This window comes from Poecilia formosa, unplaced genomic scaffold (assembly GCF_000485575.1).
Source record: "Poecilia formosa unplaced genomic scaffold, Poecilia_formosa-5.1.2 Scaffold214, whole genome shotgun sequence".
Lineage (NCBI taxonomy): Eukaryota > Metazoa > Chordata > Actinopteri > Cyprinodontiformes > Poeciliidae > Poecilia > Poecilia formosa.
In genome coordinates this window covers 312,282-331,547 of record NW_006800153.1, presented here as the reverse complement: position 1 = coordinate 331,547, position 19,266 = coordinate 312,282, and the positions used below count along the sequence as shown (strand labels likewise).

Here is a 19,266-nt window from a genome sequence, read left to right as displayed (position 1 = left end):
GACAGGAATATTTAGAGTATCGCCGCCACTGGGAAAGCTGTCATAAAAACCCATCCAGAAATGTTCAGCCTAGACACGGTGAGGTTGAATCTGCAATATGCAACATATGTGTAATGCTCATAAATGATAGAATACATTTTTTTAAGCATTGCTTAAAAATAAACAGAGTTGAATTTAGGTCCAATAAGAGAATGCACAATTCAGTCAAAATGATCTCGGTATATTATAATTCAGAGGGGAAAAACGTCAGACAAGAAAAAGCTGACAAAAGAAATGTCAACAGAAATTCACATAGGAAGAGTTTGCTGCAAAGAAAGGACAAAGGAGTAATTTCATTTAATGCATCAAATAAGAGAAGAGAAATTAAAAGGATCTATTGTTGAAATCAGAATCTCAACATTTTTTTTCTTGCTGATATAAAATCAGAACAAACGTTTATTTGCTAAACACCAGAATAATGAGAGAAAATGTTTAAAGGCCATTTTTATGACTTTCTTCAAAGTCAAAATCTTAAAATGCATGTCTTGTTTTATTATAGGGTATGTAAACTTCTGGTTTCAACTGTATCCATCCATCTCTCTGTCAGACTGAGCTCCATGGTAACACAAACAAATAGAAAAAAAAACTAATTTAAAGTGGAAAAAGCACCAAAGAACTTGAGAAAAACTGCAATAAGTTCAATTTCAATTATGCTTTTATGTATCGAAGAAGTACAGTAGATCATAAATCAGTCAGAGGTGTTTGGGTCAGAACCGGGTCACCAGCCGAACTCAGGATCCACTTCATCTTGATGATTCACTTCCTGACAGTCAGCTCTGCTTTATGGCGACTCTAACGCAGAACTTCCTCCTTTACTGCAACATAACGATGTCGAGCCCGATTACACGCCGGCGGAGCGGTGGCGTGTGAAAAGCTGCAGGCGTGGTTTCAGTTCATTGATTCTAAAGCTTTTTACATCAGATTCAAAAGAAAAACAGGCTGGAACTGCAGCAGCAACTCCAGTTATTTGGAAATTGAATATTCATACTCTTTCAATACATATAAAGATTTCAATTAACAAAAGAAAAAAAAAACAGTCACGATTTCCAGATTATAATGGGATTTTACGTGGGAAAACGAACAGAAACAAAAGCTCACACAGAACTTTTTTATTAATCTGATCGTCAGAACAGGTCGTCATGATGAGGAATGTTTCCCTGGAATGTGATCACTGGGTGATGATGGGGGAGCGGTGCGGGTCCCGGCTGACAGTCATGAAGCCAGGAGCTGCACATCATCACTCTGGTCTGGAAAATTCATCTCTTCCTGAAGCGGGACGTTAGTGCTGCTCCGCTCGCTGTCTGTGAGCTCCTCGGGTTTTGAAGAAGAGAAATTCAAAAACCGCTCATAAACAACACGACAGCTGTCCGCCGTTTACTCCCTCTTCTTCTTCTTCTTCTTCTTGTGTTCAGGGCTGCTGTTCCAGTAGTAGAGGACCTGCAGAGTGATGATGCCGTTGCATGTAGAGGATATGACGTACGTCAGAGCCATCAGCGAATCCCCGGTTTCCTGGGAGAAGACAACATTCGATTCTCTTCAGTTTATTTCTATAGCAAAAAATGTCACAACAAATGTTGTCTCATGCACTTTACAAAAATAATGATAGTAATAATCATTTCAGTTGACATGCATTGCCATTGATCCTAGTTATCAAACAGTACAGTATGCTCTTAATTATTCAAAGTAGATTAAAAAGTTTAATACTTTGTTTCTTTTTCTTTGTTTGTTATGTCATTTTTTAAATTTAAATTTAATTTTTCTCATTCATTAATTAAATGTACCACACCATGTATTTTTTAGTTTTATATTAAATACATTTCTATTATTTTTTTTTAAGTTTCTAACCAATGGAAACCCAGCAGATCATCAAGTCACTGACTTAAGAACAAGACATTCACAACTCAGAAAAAATACACCGATGATGAAATGGGCTCTAAATTGTGTTCAACTTGTTTAATGTGAGCTTAATGAGAACCTCCCTCTGCTCCTCCGTCAGAACAGGAACAAAGATGGAGGACGAGTCTGTTCTCACCTCCAGGGAGGTGAAGATCCGAGCGAGCGATCCGGCAAACAGCAGGAAGACGGAGATGGCAGACAGCTGGCCCGTGTGTCCATTACGGAAGTTGGTTGCAGCCTGGATCAGCTGGAATGGTCAGACAGAGTCAGAGTCAGTCGGACATTTGCAGTAACATCGCCATCGGCCCAGGGTCATTTTTAACGCATCGTATCGGTCTGGATCAATAAAACTGGGCTGATATCAACAGCCGCTATGCATGTCCGCCTTGTTTCCAGAGAGATTTGGTCACGTGACATTGATAGAGATTCAGCACAGGATTATGGGAGTTTAACTTAAGCAGAGAAGCAGTGGTGAAGTCAGCAGTGTGGTCGTTTTTTTCTCAAGGTGTCGAAGGTGTTGGGGAATATATATACTATCAGATAATATTGGTTATTGGCCATAACAGCAAAATTAATATATGGTATCAATATTAACCAAAATGTTCACATCAGTGCCTCCCTACTCAGCAGAGTGTCTGTAGATGCTGCAGTAAGCCGGTTTCCTTCACTTATAACTGATATTCAAACTATTCTGCATTTCATGCCTGTTCATTCTGTTTGTCCCACTCATGCATATATAAAAAAATAAATAACTCAGAAAACTCATATAGCTACAATTAATACCAGGTCAGTAACTTGTCAGCATGTTAGAGGCCAGGCAGTGTGATGCAGAGAGACATGGAGGGTTTGCTCACCCTGCCGATGATGATGGCTGGCATGTTGAAGGCCTGCATGCTGGTGACCACCGACATGGGAGTGACTGGAGACAGGAGGACGCCCAGCAGGACGAAATATACCACCAGAAACAAGAGACCTGGACGACAAGTACAGACGTTTAGCTCAATGTCTAACAGATTGGTGTTTATCTGACCTTATCTTTACTGAACCTAAACATGATTTTAAATGTTTTAAGCACTTTAACCAAATCTATCCATCCATATACTCAGCAGCCACTGTAACTACCAGCAGAGCACCGACATGTCGGCCAGTCCATTTATCTGATTTCCTTCATTTTGAGCCATTAGTCGATACTTTGATGTGAAACTGATCTTATCTTCAGTTCTTATCAACCGTAGTAAAGGTCTGAAAATCAGCCACTTTCCCCTTTAGCTCTGCTATTAGCTATTAGCTGTTAACAATAGTCACACCACTGCTGGCAACTTAGTGACTTTCACTATATTTAGCAACTTTACAAACGGAAAAAAAATGGTTTTGACATTAATCTGTGTTAGCAGGTTGTTTTTTTATTTTTTAAAAGATCGATACCACTGGGTTACAAAGAAATATTTTTTGGAAGTTGTCTTTGTTTTTTCAACTAAGACTATTTTGTCCCACTGAATCCAAAAATGACATCCATGTTTCCCAATCAGGTCAGGTTTTTATTCTAATTTGATTTTGAGAAATCTGATCTTCTGACTAAATTGATGACATTTTTGTGACATCATCAGTTCATTTCTGTTAATATTTCTCATCCAAAAAAAAGTTTTAGGAGAGAAAAAGAATTGTTTTCCAACAGAGTGTATTAATTAAATGTTACAAACTTGGATTTCTGCAAATTGAATAATAAACACTGATCAGGGTAATTACATGTGAATTGAACATCACGTCTTCATTGTAAAATTCTCCGTCTCTTCCCTGTCCTGATGGAATCTCTCCTCCTGCTCATCACTCATTGATCAGATTTTGCAGATGTGAGAACAAGTCCTGCATTTTGATGCTCATGTTGCTCCATAGTTCAGAAAGTTGACCTGATTGAGCAAAACCAATGTGATTTTAGGATTCAGCTCATCAACATGACCCTAAAACAGTTGAAGTTCCCCAGACAATATTTTGGCTGATGACCAGTGTAACTGGTCAACAGCAGACAACCACAATCAGAAGTAACTGCAGTAAACCCATTTACAACAGTGAGAGGACAGTACAAGTCAGTTGTGACAGTGTGTCTGGTCTCACCTATGCCGGTTCTTCTTCCATAATGCTGGATGAGGAAGCCGATGATGACCGTCTGCAGCATGAGGAACAGAGCCTCACCCCAGGCACTGTGGCCACATTCAGCATGTTACTTCAACCATCAAACCAAAAAGTAGAGATAAGCAACACAGAGTTAAAGTGCATGAGGTCCAGACCTGAAGGGGAACTTGTTGGACATGCTGTAGACCATTGTTCCAGTGATGGCTAGCAGCTCCAGGAGCACAGAGTTGAAGCTCAGCCCCTCTGCACTCTTTGCTCTCATCAGTTTTATGATCTGAGGTAATTTCACTGTGAACAGCGGAAGCAGAAATGTTACAGATGTTACAGATATACACAAGAGGACGTTTATCTAAAGAGATCCTAAATCCATTTTTGTCTAGAAGAGTGGAGGAGATAACTAAAGTTAAGCAGCACCCACAAGGAAAAGAGGTGAATTGGTTCAGATCAGATGAGAAAGAAAAACGTCCGATGCAGCCTGCAGAGGACAGCTGGTGGACGTCAGGAGGCGTTAGCCACTAGATTTAGATTCTTCTGACTGAAAAATTAACGTTTTGAACCTGCCATGCTAAAACCTTGACTTGAATCTAATCCAGAACCGGTGAAGAGTGCTAAAGATTAGATTAGGGTGATGGCAGGGAGGCCTTCCAACCTGAACTTAAAGTTGTAGTTCCAGCAGACGGCATCCTCAGCATGTGTTGGGTTTCAAAAAGAAATGATCTTATGTTTGCATAATAAATTAAAACAGGTTATATCAACCTCTGGAGGCTAAATGCCTTTAAATTTTGAAATGAATTTATTCTTCTCCTGCTGCCCATCAGGCTGGGATTGATCAGGACAGCAGGCCTGGGCTGCCATGACGATCACTGGGGTTGCTTCTCAGCAAAACTAATTAATTCTTTCAAAAAAAAAAAAAAAAAAAGAAAAAAGAAAAGAAAAAGAAAGAAAGAAAACAACAAGAAAAAAAATACTGAACTGAATTTGCAATTTAAAGTCTAGCTGTTAGGTAGGCCAAAATTACCCTGAACTGTCTGAGTGGATATTTGTATCACAAAAAAAAAGCTTTACCTAAATTTAAAGTCAAACTTTAGCGCCAATCCCAATTAATCACAGGAACAATGAATTGGTTGAATATTTTTGTTAATATATCTGAGGAGAGACACAACTCAGCTTTATTTAAACAGTTATGGTTTAAGACAGAAATAAAAAGATTAACAGAAATAAATGATTTACCCAGCACTGATCCCAGGATGATGCCGATCCCCAGGGCTTTGCTCAGTACGATCTTCAGACATGGTACTGGTCCAAAAAAACAAACAAAAAAACAAAGAGGAACACAGTCAATAGAGTGGAGATAATCAGTCATTTGATTTGACCCGGAATCGTCCAGATAAATGGAAGTAGATCTCTGTTTGGGTTAGAGCTGCTCCATGTGACCTTATGGACCAACATGATCTCATTCTGAATTTGCGCAACAGAATATGAAGTGAAAAGCAACATGAACCCAGGTTGTAGCAGAACATTATTCACAACACCACAGTCCTGCAGGCCTGGTTTCACTTCACCACGCATCAGAGTCCTGGAAGGAAGTAGGGACAGGTCAACATCGCCCTCTGCTGGGCAAATGGCAGAGGGATCTTGGGTTAAAAACGGTATTGGGAAAGATGAAAGTGAACAAGTGCTGAAAATGATTCAAGTGTTAAAAGTGTCTGACATCATGCCGCCGCTACTGACTTATGGATGGAGGCACAGTAGGTGGAGTTTGGCAGATTACACAGCAGATGAGGTGAAAATTAATAAATGATGGAGAGATGAATACAAACGTAACATTTTTTCTTCAACAAAAAGCAGAGTCTGCAGTCAACTGAGAAACTACTTTGAACATTTTGCTGAAGGCAGTCAGAAATGTTTGACTCAAGTCATTCAACAAGGAAACGCGTGCACGTTTCTGAATATGAAGAAAGTTGTTTAAAAATCCCTCATTATTCTGCCATTTAGAATGTATTAATAATTTAGGTATGGCTGAGGTAAAGCAGGGAACGTCTGGTTTGATTTAATGTCGGAGAGAAGAAACAGCATTTTCATACGGAGAGTGAACTATCTAGTTTTAACTGCATTTCCAGGGTTTAAGCTCCCATTCATTTCCAAATCTGCTGTGTTTAAACTGCTGCAGCCCGGAGAACTGTGACGTGGGCTTCCGGTTGAGCAGCTTTCCCTGAATGCTCCCGCAACTGAATGAGGAACTTGTCTGCATATCTGGTGTTCAAACAAAAACATGAACAGACAAGCAATAAATCCCGGAAGACTTCACACCTAATTGCCACCATCATCACGAGACACCTTGGACTGGAGGAAATGACGAAACCGAACACTCACCGTCCAGAAAGTCGAAATCCAGAAAGAACTTATCGTAGCAATTTTCTGGCATAAAATATGCCACTAATATTCCCCTAAAAGGATCCATAAATGATTCCCCTCTCGGATAACCTGACGTATCTGCCATATTCGATGACGTTACTCTTCATTGTGTTACCGTCACAAGTCCCCGGGAGTTTCAGTGAAATACAAAGGTTCCGCTGGAGCTTCTCACTCATAGACATTGTTCTCATTGATGGATGTAGGAACTTCCATAGTGTGGCTGAAAAGGAAAATGCAACATTACAGTTGTTTTAATGGAAATGTCACAATTTAAAAAGAAAGAAAGAAAAAGATTGAATTGTAAACCATTGAATAGAATTATACTTATATTATTATAACAAGCCTGGCTTATTTTATGGAGGGCAGAGTAAACAAGCTTTTACTTTAATATAAATACATAAACAAACCTTAATGTAACCTTTCAAATAATATAGCCATGTTTATTAATTCATAAATAAATAAATAATAATGATATAAACAGTGACATAAACATTAGCTCATATGTTGCAGAAATCTAAGAATCTAATGTTTCCAATCTCTGAAGTCTATTTCTTTAAATGCACAATCAATCTCCTCAAGTAAGAATAGCAATTATAATATAATTAAAGTAAAATAAAAGAGGACAGTTTTCCCCCAAACAGTTACTCAATAAATGTAACCAGTACTATCTGGTTACATTTATTGACATTTATTGACATTACATTTATCAAACATAGATGTTCAAACATCTATGTTTGAACATAGATAACAAAATTAGTAGACTAAACTTGTGAACAAGCTTAATGTGATATATTGGCATTAGCTAGTCATCATTTTTCTGACATTACCTGCATCTAACAGCATTACTCATCTCACTCTGTCAGCTTGTGGGTGTGGGGGGGGGGACTGTGCAAAGTTCTTTTCCTTTTGCTGGTTTGCTACCATGACTCTAACACACACCTGCAGCTCTGAACAGCATGAGCAGCAGCATATCTCTGTCAACAGTATATATGTTGACATGAATCAATAATGATTCCTCAGTTTTGATTTAATATAAAATCAATACACAACATACGCATAGATCCAAAGTTAGATGATGGTTGATTCAACATTGATATAGTATAAGTTATGATTGAAAACCTAACGTTGACTCAACATGTAAGTCACTGACCACTTTTTAAATGTCAGGCTTCAAACATGGATCCAATGTTTCTGCCTGTCCACATTTTGCTGTCTGGAAAAGCTCTCATCCAGAGCTCAAAGAGGAGGAAGAGAGTATCTGCGACACACAGCATATATTGAGTCAGCATTGATTAGACGTTGAGATTTCAATCATAATATAAAATAATAACCACAAACATGGACGTTATTGATGTTATTAAAAGCTCTTTCAACCCACAAAGTAAAACAAAGATAAATAAACACACAGAAATTAGTCAAATAAAAATAATAATGTGTATCTTTAGGCTTATGCAAAACAATATTATTTTCTTAGAATTCTGTCTTTATTCCCCAGAATTCCCTTTTGCAGCATGCAGACCCTACATTTTTATTCTCTACTGTGCATACTATTCAGACTGAGACTCAGTTTCTGCTTTCAACACATTTTGAGCCATTTTCAACTCATTTTAATTCATTAGGCATATTATGCCACAATTTGTCCTTTGTTTACGTCAAACAGCAGCTGTTTATAAAAACAAAATAAAAGCCCCATGCGGTTCTAACATTAGCTTTCAACCTTAGCTGGAAGTTAAATGTTAACGTATATGTTAGCATTAACTGGAAATGTTTTCCAGCTAATGCTAACATTAGCAAAAAATATTTCAAAATGAGGCATCCTTATTTCGGAACATTTTGCTAGAGTTAACCATATCACTAAGACACTAAAAGGCTAACAATGCCTTTACTCTTCAAACGTTTGCAGAAGTTGTCGTTCAGTTTCATATCTGGACCGAAAGAGGGCAGCATTCCACCCATAGATCAGTCCTTGTAACGAAGAAGAAGCAGCGTCCATCCTGTCACAGACAACAGCAGCAGTTTGTGTGTTTTTGCAGAAAGTCGTTTGTTTGTGAGGGTCAGATGGCCGCAGTGTGTGATCGGTATCGGAGAGTGTGTTTGTCAGATACTCAGCTGGACTTCCCGGGCCAGCCGTACTCTGTGTCCGTCCTTAAAGTCGGTTACTGCGTCCCTCAGACTGACGGGACGTTCAGAGCCGACGGGACTATTACCCTCATAAGGGGAGTCATGGACATTCTGGTGGATACCGGGGGGCCCTGGGACCGGGAATTCCTCCTCCACTCATTAAAGCGAAGAGGCCTGGAGCCCGGGGATATACAGCTGGTGGTGGGGACTCACGGACATTCAGATCACATTGGAAATTTGAATCTCTTCCCTTCTGCATTGACTATAGTGGGATACGATATCAGTGAGGGGGACACGTACCGCCCCAACCAGCTGGCAGAAGGACAGGTCTACACTGTGGATGAACATGTAAGGATCACATCGCCTGCAGCACTTTATTTAAACTTCACCAAAACAGTCTGTGTATGACTGAAGCTTATCTTTTTGTGGCATTCAGTGGCCACATTTTCTTATTTGGAAAGATTCATGTGGTGCGTTTTATTTACCTCGGAAATCTTAACTAAAACAACCCTGGAAGTCAGAATACCACCAAGTTTCACCTTAAAACACAACAGTGAGGATGTGATTATTGCAGAAATAATATGTCCATTTTCACTTCTAAAGGCTCTAATTAAATCACTAATACAGCAGTTCTCAACGTGGGCGGTACCTCAGGGGGGGGGGGGGGGAGGGGGGGTGCGTTCAGAGGACGGCAGGGGGCGCTGGCGGAAATTTTTACAAAAGGGGGGCGCTGGGATTCCTTTGGGGGGCGTTTGGTCGAAGGTAAACTTTGCACCTTAAATGCACAACAATACCGGTTTAGACTATGAGCAGCTTGCTAAAACTGCATTGTGTAACATTAAAACATGCATGGCTAGAACTGTATCGATGGCAGCTCTTCTTCTCTTCAGTGTTTGTAGCTTCTTGGCGCAGCTCCTCTCCTGCTAGCTTCACCGCATCAGTTCAGCGTTACACCGGCTGATGATGTTGCTGTGATTCACTTTGTCTGGTGTCTGATTTTCAAATATTTTATGTTTTATTGAGGATTTTTGTACATCTTTTTTTGGCAGTTCTGTGATCATGTCAAAGCAGCAACTTATATTAAAAAGTGTTTTATTTCCATTTGGATGCTGCCCGCTTCCATGGAAGGACAACAGAAAATTGCTCTTATAACCATGTAATTACTAAAATCACTTTGTACCCTCACTTTGTATCCCTCTGAAAAATGAACCCATTTAAATAAAGAAATCCCTCCATGGTGATACCACAATAGAGAGCGTTCAATTTATAGCATTGACATTGGTGCTGTAAGTGGTCCGGCATGAAACGGGGGTGATGGAAAAAAGGCACCACAGCACTTTTAAATTTCAATAATCAGAATACCGAAATTGTTTCCGTTGTTTTAAAAGGTTTATGTCAGTCTGCCTCTTCCCCATCGATACGTTTCCCGACCGCCCTGCACTTTAAGGGGTAAAAAAAAAAAAAAAAAAAAAAGACGCCCACATTGCGCAAAACTCTGCAACAGGAGAAGCGGGACATAAAACGGAGCGACGAACTAGATGTGAATTATGGCATAAAAACAGAGAATCCGACGCTGAACAGTGAAAAATCAACACATGATGTGAAACACGTGACGATTAGGCAGCGCAGCAGGTGATGAGTGAAGATTACTGATGGTCAATAAATGATAAAATAAATCTAGAAACAGGAAAGAAACTAAAGTGAACATAGCAATAAACCAAGAGAGGACAATACTAATCAAAGGAAACTAAATGGAAATGAATGAAGAATAAAATGCAAGAATAAACTAAAAAACTAAAGTAAATACAGAGGAATAAACTGGTATGGCAAGACCTTTAGAGCAATAATTAATACAGAGACTGTATGGCAAGAATAAACAGACACTATTTCCAGATAAAGGTAAAAAATATTATTGAAATGCCATGGGTTTGTTGAGACCACATCCAATACTGAGAATAAATATCTTACAGACCATAACAATAAATAACTTATCACTTATTTATGTTTTTAATTAGACTTGATATATTTATTTCTTCAATATTATTTTTCATGTCAGTGTTAATGTCATGAGGCTGATGAATCCATGACACTTTCAATTTGACTCATTAGGATTTGATTAAGAACCAGATTTGTTCTTTGTAATTTCTGTCCAGTAAAACTATTAATCTATAAATCATTAGACAGGTCTATATAAAGATATAATCCATGTTTCTGTCTCATATTTGTACGGCATTAAAAGGACCTGGAACTTTTGTTTTTCCAGTGAAAGCTCTGGTTTGCACAATAAATGCCATGTGGGTGAAATTTTATGAATGATACTCTGATGTCCCATTCTCCTGAAGGCAGCACAGAGCTGCACCACCAGAAACCGACAGAAACACTGAAGAGAAGAAGAGTTATGATTAATGTAGAGTTCTATCCACGTTTTAATGTTCCAGAGCTCAGTCGTTTTGCAAATAGATCAAAGTTTAAACTGGCATGTTGTACATCTTTTATCTGGTCATTTTGTGTAATATTTAACAAATAGAAAATGGCACAGAACAAGAATATTTTTTCTACTCTGATTGGCTGCTGTTAGGCCTACAGATTTTAAGTTGAATCTCCATTTATTGAATTTTTTGTAGACACCTGTGAAAATAATTTCTATTCCCATAGCTTTTTTGTTCTCTGGGAAATTATTTTTGATGATAAATACAGAAACAAGCATAAAAATCAAAACATCTACAATAGTGATAGTAATAATAAAAATAATAGTCAGTGTAAAGTAGCCTACAAATTCTTTGGTGGGGGGCAGTGAGGGACCTGGATAAAAGCTAGGGGGGCGTTGGCCCTAAAAAGGTTGAGAAACACTGCACTAATACAAAGTTATGTACAACTTGTGTTCGTGAAAAGGCTGCAGATACGCAACAATCCACCGTTATTTGCTTGTAATGCTAATAGTTCTTACACCACAGATGGCAAACTCCTCGGTTTTCCAACAACTGGAAATAGGCAGGCTTAGTTCTGGATAGAGTCTCAGATCCCCAAATTTTATTTAAAACAAAATATAAATTCCACAATTATTCTATTTTTGCTAAAATAATGTAACAATTTGATTTAAATGTTAGAATTATCATTATATAAAACGTTTTTTTGTGAGTTTGATTTAGTAACAGAGCTGATGTTAGATCAGTTGGACGATCTGCTCCGTTTCTACAGTCAGATAAATTCAATTCAGCAGCAATTCACAATATATGTAAAAAAAAAACAAAAAACAACCAACCAAACAAACAAAACAATTCAATCCAATTATACATCCAGTTCATCTTAATTATCAAACCATGCAGTTAAGTTCAATTTATTTATACATTTTTTAAAAACAATTTCTGTCTAAGGAAATAATCTGTCATAAATGAGGTTGAGGTGGTGGTGGTGAGGAGAGACGCTGACTCCCAGGTTAAGATGAAAATGGTGATATTTAATGACGGAAGCTCAGCAGTCCAATACAGGCGGCACGGCAGAAAGTAAGCACGCAGCTAATTACCGGTAGCACTGATACACTGAAGACTGAAAACCAGAGCTGACGCCGACACAGGACTTAACCCGTTCTACTGCGACGGCTAACTGACTGACGCTGACAAAGACGTACGTAAGACAGACGTGCAAACGACGGACCCGACAAGAGACAAAGACAACAGGTGGGTCTAAATACACTGGGAGGGTAATCAAGGAATGAGACACACCTGGGATCAATCAACGGGGAAGGCGCAGAAACAACAGAGACTCACAGGACAGAAACTGAACACAGAAAAACCTTAATATAAATACACAAAAACAGGGATCATGACATAATCAGTAGATTTTGCAAGCTGGCTGCAAAAATGACAAGCAGAATCACAAAGTTTATTTCTAGACAACTGATGTTTGTGGAAACCTTCTTTCATCCAGCTGATTGGCCAAGCCAAACTTCGTGTTAGGGACAGACAGCGCTGCATTGCTTAAGGCCCCTCACAGAGAAAGCTGTAGTCACGCTGACCTTTCAGTAAAATGGCTGTAGACCCGGAGAAGGGAAATGAAACTCCTCAGAAACATAAACACAGCACAGTTAGGATAGATGGGATTCCATTCTTGAATTTCATTGTTAACTTCTCCCAAACCAATGTTTCAAAAAAATAAAAAGCAGAATAACCAATCTCCAGGAGGTGTTCCAGGTATTAGTTTTGCCTTGAACAAAATTTGTAATGGATAATAAAATAATTGGACCTAAGGGCCACATGGTATATCCCCAAAATAATGTCTCGTGAGATCAAGTGGGAGTTCTGCTTTTTTCATAGTCATCCATTGTTCCTGATTATTTCCACCCCTTTTTACTTTTTAGCATCACAGTGAAATCCTCATGAATCAGAACAATAATCAAAATATTATTGATTAAAAGAAAATCATGTGTGAACCATCTCTATGAAGTCTGGTAAATTCAGTTCATCCAGTCTTCCTCCATCACAGGTGTATGTGGTTCCCACCCCAGGCCACTCAGGACAAGACATCAGCGTCCAGGTGGAGGGAACATCTGTTGGAACTGTCCTTGTTGCAGGAGACTTGTTTGAGTGCTGGTCCGATGACAACAGCTGGAAGGATCTGAGTCTGAACAGTGCAGTGCAGGAAGTCAATCGACAGAAGGCTCTGAATACTGCTGATGTCATTATACCTGGACATGGACTTCCTTTCAGAGTTCTTAAAACATGATTACTTCGAAATGATATGCTGATATCGCTTGGCTTATTTACAACTTATCTAGGAGTCTTGTGTATTATTATCCCACTGCCTGAGCTTTATTGAGTTAATTCAGTCAAAGTTTACACTGAGTAATCCTACTGAATAGCACATTTTCACACACGAGGAACACACACGAGTGTTCATAAACACTTTATATTTGTGACTGTTTAAAGTATGCAATTTTCAAAGTTTGATGTTTTGAATTCCTTCTTTGAAAAATTCTTCATATGTGCTGCCTGAAAATAAACATTATTTCCATCAACCTTTTGAAGAATTGCTGCAATTCTGTGAACTTTGACAGTTGATAAACATGACATGGTAAGCTATAGGCCTGAATGAATGGCAAAATGATCCGGGATTCATTGGTTAAAATATCAATGTCATGCTTCCAAAAATTCTTAATTGATGCACCACTGTGTTTCTTTGTGGCTAAATAAAATTAGAGTTTTAATTCTGAAGTCAGAGATCTTATCAGGACTCGTCAATCATTTTCCATTGAGGCTTAAAACCTAACATGAAAGCATAATCAGGGAACTCGTGCCTAGGCTGCTGTTGATCCAGTGCCAAAGAGCATTTAGCTTAACATAAAACATTTAGAAACCAACTTTAAAAATGACTCTTAGAAAGCCAAAAGTGCCAACAGTTATTACATATAATGTAATATGTATGCATGGTCATGTCCTGCAGCTTTTAAATCTGTGGGTCATCAGCAGGGTCCTGCTGATGATGATCAAAATTATAAGAAACAAAGTCTTGAGATATATCAGTCTATGTGTTATTATGACTGCATATTATATACAAGTTTCACTTTCTGAGACGACTGACAACAAAAAATGCGCTTTTATGCAACATTCTATATTTTTTAGATGTACTAGTATATATTTTATTGTTATCCGTATGACCTAAGTACCCAAATAGTCATAATTTCTGGGTTTTAATACATAGTTATGTTACTATATTAGATGTTAATAAATAAATTTTAAAACATTAAATCAAATGTGAAATTTGAAATATTTTTTTCTTATTTCTTTGTTTATATTTTGTGCTGTTTTCTTTTAATGTAAACTACCAAAGAATTCACAAATCAGTCACCTTCATCAAAGTGAACGAACCTCTGAAGTGAGCAGGACAACAAATATTCCCACCACTATGATTGGTGGAGCTGAAGGTTCAGCTTCTTCTGGCCAGTAACTCTCTGCTCTTTCATCTAACTCAGAATGTTACTTCATATTCCTTCTTTAATATACTACATTTAGTCTCAGATATAGTGTAACCATATTCTGAATTCAAATGAAGTACTGATGAAGTGATAGAATATTTCTTTATGTATGTGTTAGCATGTCTGTCACTGCACCAAGTTGTGGGTGTGTCTGGATCAATGTGTCCTAATGCCGTCAGAGACGTATTACCAGTGGAAAAGCATGACTTAAGTGTCAATAAACAGCTTGGCTCACCCTTGAAACACATCACTGTGTTACATAAACTCATAGGTGTCAAATGGAAAGAACTGAATCAGAGGTGGAGCTCTATCTAAACCCTCCGCACAACATTGTTTGTTTATGAAGGCCATGCTTTACTGGGTTAAAAGGAGAATATTTCTAGAACCTTCCTTCATGAATATATATCAGTATGTTTCTGCATAAAAGCTTTAAAACAAGTTTGTGCGATTTACAAAATCTCACATTTAATTACCTATCAGCTGCTGGTGTAGTGAGTTGTAATGAGCTGCTATACATGTGGTACGTTTTATTATAGATGCTGGCCAACTATACATATAAATACCCTGTTGATGATCCATCCTTGATGGCCAAAACTGATGGACATGGGAGTTGGCTCTTAACAAAGCACCAATGTTCAAAGTATGACAAACTGAACCAAAATTTCTTTGGGTGGAAACAAGCTACAGGTGCTTGCTGACAAGCACCCTTCCCCTAAGCCTGGGTCCACACGCTGCTCCAGTCTGCCTGATCTGGGGAAAGATTCGCCGTTTCTTGTGATCAGCAATTTCGCCAAACTGCTCTTAGTCTGACCTCTACCCTGAAACTGCCATGCCACACTCCACCAGGAGCTAACGCTCCAGAAAACAATCCCTCACCACATTAAGATGGCCAACATAACTACATGAAAGAAAATAAAACAAAGTAGCTTTCTAATGCACCACTGCCATGCTTTCTATGTTCCACTGCATTGCTTTGGGTCAGACAGTCAATGTTCTGTGTTACATAATGTACATGACCTGAGAAGGTCATCATTACATACTCAGCATACCAAGGGTTGTAAAACATTTCTGACATTTTAATTTGGGTACTAACTGCCCAAAACATGACACCACCAGTGGACCAGTGATCTGGAGGGGATTCTGGTTTTCATTCCCTAAACTAGACAAAATGATAACCACCAATATTAAAAACCAAGTTTCAGTGGAAAATGTGATGGAGGTGCAGTGTTTCTACATCACAATAAAAATGGCAGCATACCTCAGTGAAAGCTTCTGATGTATGCTTAGGCGCTATTTTTTTTATCTATTAAGGGATTACAATGTTGTACAATGTGTGGATAAAGTCCATCAATTGATAAGATAAATAAACACAGTCATCGGCACTTATAGGATAGGACAGGGTTGGTCTTTATCAGTTTTCTGTCATTCTGATGACAGATAGTGGCATGTAGCTCTGACTCAGCCATTCTGAGATCACCACTGACCACAGCACAAACCGCATAACTAAAAATATTAAACATCAAAACCTGTCAAAATTATTGGACATCCATAACTCACAATAACCACCACCAAGGAATGAAGCATTGATATTCAAAGTGTATTATTAATTAACAGCTTCTAAAACATGGACAGCTTGCAGTGTTTTATTTATTTATTTTATTCTATGTGACTCTAAGAAGCTGAATTATTGTACCTAATATGCCATATTTTTAATGGAAACTTATTTCCACCCACACAATCAGACAAATTACAGATTAGGTCATAATTCAGATGATAATTAACTTGTATTTCCTTATCACCTGTTGCTCCACCTTTAACTGCTCCACCCTTAGTAACATATTTAAGCATCTATTCAGTTTCCTCCAGTTGCATCTGATCACTGACTGATCACTGAAGCGGTTTGGAATTTAAGTATTTGATCAACCGGATCTATACAAAGCAACTGATTTCTTTTGCTTAAGGACAAATTCTCCATCCATCAGGCAAAATGTGCACAGGGGCATGCTCCAAGTTTATTGCCATCCCTCTCTATGTCCTGGCTCTGGTGTCGGTCATCTGCAACATCATGCTCTTCTTCCCTGACTTTAGTACTGAGTATGCAAGTGCAGACAGCAAAAGTGAGCCAAAGCTCACAGATGAAGTGAAATATATGGGAGGCCTTATTGGAGGAGGAATCATGGTGAGTACATTACCTGCTGTGTTATGGATGGAATGTTTGTTTTTAAGATTTGAGCCAAGGAATGACGGGCAGAGCAGTGTGGTTTACCTTCATAACATACAAAATGCTTCTTTAGTCAGGTAGGCCTACAGGAATCAGGCTTTGATGCTTTGATACAAGCCAAATAAGGAGAACTTGATTATCGGGAACGTTCCCGCCTCATTCTCTTTTTGACTTGCTCGGCTTACAGTCTCTTGAGACCACGTCACAGATTTTTTTTCAAATAATTGATCGTTTTATTGTTAACAAAGGGATTTAAAGATTTTACTGTCTTTTTTACTGATTGTTTTTATTGGCTTGAGAGGATTATCAAGCAAAATCCAGCTAGTCAAAAAACTGGCAGTAATCTAATTGACAGCAATAAAACTACTTTATGGTGTAATTTAAAGACACACGGTAACTGCTGGTAACAGTACTTTGATAAAAGACAGATTTGCAGAGCTGCACTAACAAAAATATCTTCAAACTGAAAATGAATGCTTAACATTTTAACTTTTGTCCAGGTTCCCTTCAGTTTTCTGTAGTTATTTCTCTATTTTTTTCATTACAATGTGAATTTTTCACAGTTCAGTGTTTGGACAGGTAAACATCACATAACTCTGATGTTTCTCCCCCTGTGCTGTCTTGTCTTTTTTCATCTCAAAGGTCCTTATTCCTGCCATTCACATTCATCTGACAAGTGCACAGAACTGCTGCGCCAACCGCTGTGGGGTGAGTCGCACCTTTGGCACTAATTAATTATGTCTGACAGTCACTCAGTTGATCAGCAGTGATAAGGGCCAGGCTGCATGATTGGAAAGCAGGAAGCGTTGACCTAAGATTAACTATTAATACCATAAATCTGTTATATAAGCAAGTCCAGGTTGATGCTTGTTAAGGAGTGGTCTGAGTCACATGGTTTAACTTTTTAATTCAGGGCAAAAATTTGATGCTTGGGTCATCAGGATCTGATGGTTCAATCTGCGAATGAACTATTAAATGTTAAATAGTTTTAACTTCCTTTAGTCAAACCACTGATATCAAAGAGCTTAACTCTTCTGAACCTACCAGTTGAGGTCGATCAGCCCAAAAGGGATGGCGCCAGCATCTTTTACTCTTTACCATCAAAATGTTGCCCATAAGTCATTTTGTCAAATGAAATTTAAAAGCCATGTTAAAAATGTTTGTTGTGATTGGAGCATGAAAAGTTAATCAAAGGATTTGTATCGCAATACAATTATGCATATTGTTTTTGTACTAACTGGTAAAAATGCTAAAGTTTAGATATCTGGTTCAGTAAAATAAGTTAACCATTTTTAACCAGAACCTCAAAATATCCAGGATGAAGAAGAAATTAGCTGCCAAAGAAATTTATCTGGTGTCCTTTTATAAGCATCACGTCTTCAGGATACTTGTTATAACAAACAAATGCAGTTCAAAGATGATTCATTGCCACAAATTATTGTGGCACTGAATGGATTAGCAATTACAACCTGTACTGGAACTGGTCCAATCCAGAGAAGTAGCCTAATACCTGAAGGGAAGCCTTTCAGCAGTTTCAAACACACAGGCTGTATTAAGCTAGGCAACCAGTGGAGTGGATTTATCCGTTAATTTGACTTCATTAAGATGAAATAAATGCTTGGATGGCTCCTAGTGTGGAGTTTTAAATGACTGACTCATTTCAATCCCAGCTGGCTGGTCCTGTACTCATCTGGGCTTCTGTGGGTTCCATCAGTCCAAAGCTACGCTAACGTCTGAATGACTACATTGTCATCATTTGTACTGACAGCAGATCTAGAATGAACACTTTACTGTTAGGACTGATCTTTGTGCTGTGTGCCTTGCCTTTAGTTTTATGACTGTAGAGTCATAATCTAAGCTTGCCTTGTGTTCTGTGTGTAGATGTTCCTGTCTATTGGGTTTGCTGCGATTGGTGTGGTGGGAGCCATTTACAGTTTGGCCGTTGCAGCTGTGGGTCTTCAAAATGGGCCAGTTTGTCAATATATGCCACAAAATGGCACTAATATATGGGGAAGACCTTTTTTGGACAGGTATGTAGTTTTACCTGAAACTACTGTGAGAGGAGGGTTCATTTAATAATTATATTTCAAATATTTGCTATTTTCCTCTTTTGTCATAATGCAACCCTGTTTTCTTCCTTTTAGTGATGGAAATTATCTGGGTAACAAGGACAGTTGGAAAACTTGTTTGGTACCAGACAATGTGGTTGAATTCAACTTGGGGTTGTTCTCCACCCTGCTGGTGGCCGCCGCCCTGGAGGTCATCCTCTGTGCCTTCCAGATGATCAATGGACTGTTTGGCTGTATCTGTGGAACCTGCTCTGATAAGGATGAGGATGTAAGCCCATAAAGTCCAGTTTTGTGTGTGTGTGTATATTTATCTATATCTATCTATCTATCTATCTATCTATCTATCTATCTATCTATCTATCTATCTATCTATCTATCTATCTATCTATCTATCTATCTATCTA

The 19,266-nt window shown here is 38.4% G+C and overlaps 3 protein-coding genes across 3 annotated transcripts in view; 2 read left to right on the top strand and 1 right to left on the bottom strand.

The window, feature by feature from the left end:
• Positions 1 to 676: 676 nt before the first annotated feature.
• On the bottom strand, positions 677 to 6,618 carry mpdu1b (mannose-P-dolichol utilization defect 1b). The gene is made up of 7 exons (XM_007567830.2): positions 6,439 to 6,618; positions 5,296 to 5,361; positions 4,221 to 4,353; positions 4,048 to 4,133; positions 2,790 to 2,908; positions 2,072 to 2,182; positions 677 to 1,548 (listed from the first exon to the last, which is right to left on the bottom strand). Exons 1-7 carry the CDS (start codon positions 6,563 to 6,565, stop codon positions 1,414 to 1,416), a joined length of 777 nt encoding a protein of 258 aa, XP_007567892.1. The 5' UTR covers positions 6,566 to 6,618; the 3' UTR covers positions 677 to 1,413.
• A 1,820-nt stretch (positions 6,619 to 8,438) lies between these two features.
• Positions 8,439 to 13,811, top strand: mblac1 (metallo-beta-lactamase domain containing 1). The gene is made up of 2 exons (XM_007567829.2): positions 8,439 to 8,949; positions 13,084 to 13,811. Exons 1-2 carry the CDS (start codon positions 8,539 to 8,541, stop codon positions 13,321 to 13,323), a joined length of 651 nt encoding a protein of 216 aa, XP_007567891.1. The 5' UTR covers positions 8,439 to 8,538; the 3' UTR covers positions 13,324 to 13,811.
• Positions 13,812 to 14,359: 548 nt separating this feature from the next.
• Positions 14,360 to 19,266, top strand: part of tm4sf21b (transmembrane 4 L six family member 21b) — a 6,003-nt gene continuing 1,096 nt past the window's right edge. The window contains exons 1-4 of the mRNA XM_007567828.2: positions 14,360 to 16,751; positions 17,436 to 17,501; positions 18,675 to 18,823; positions 18,938 to 19,130. Coding sequence (XP_007567890.1) covers positions 16,560 to 16,751; positions 17,436 to 17,501; positions 18,675 to 18,823; positions 18,938 to 19,130 — 600 coding nt within the window. The 5' untranslated portion in view covers positions 14,360 to 16,559. The remainder of the gene's footprint in view (positions 16,752 to 17,435; positions 17,502 to 18,674; positions 18,824 to 18,937; positions 19,131 to 19,266) is intronic.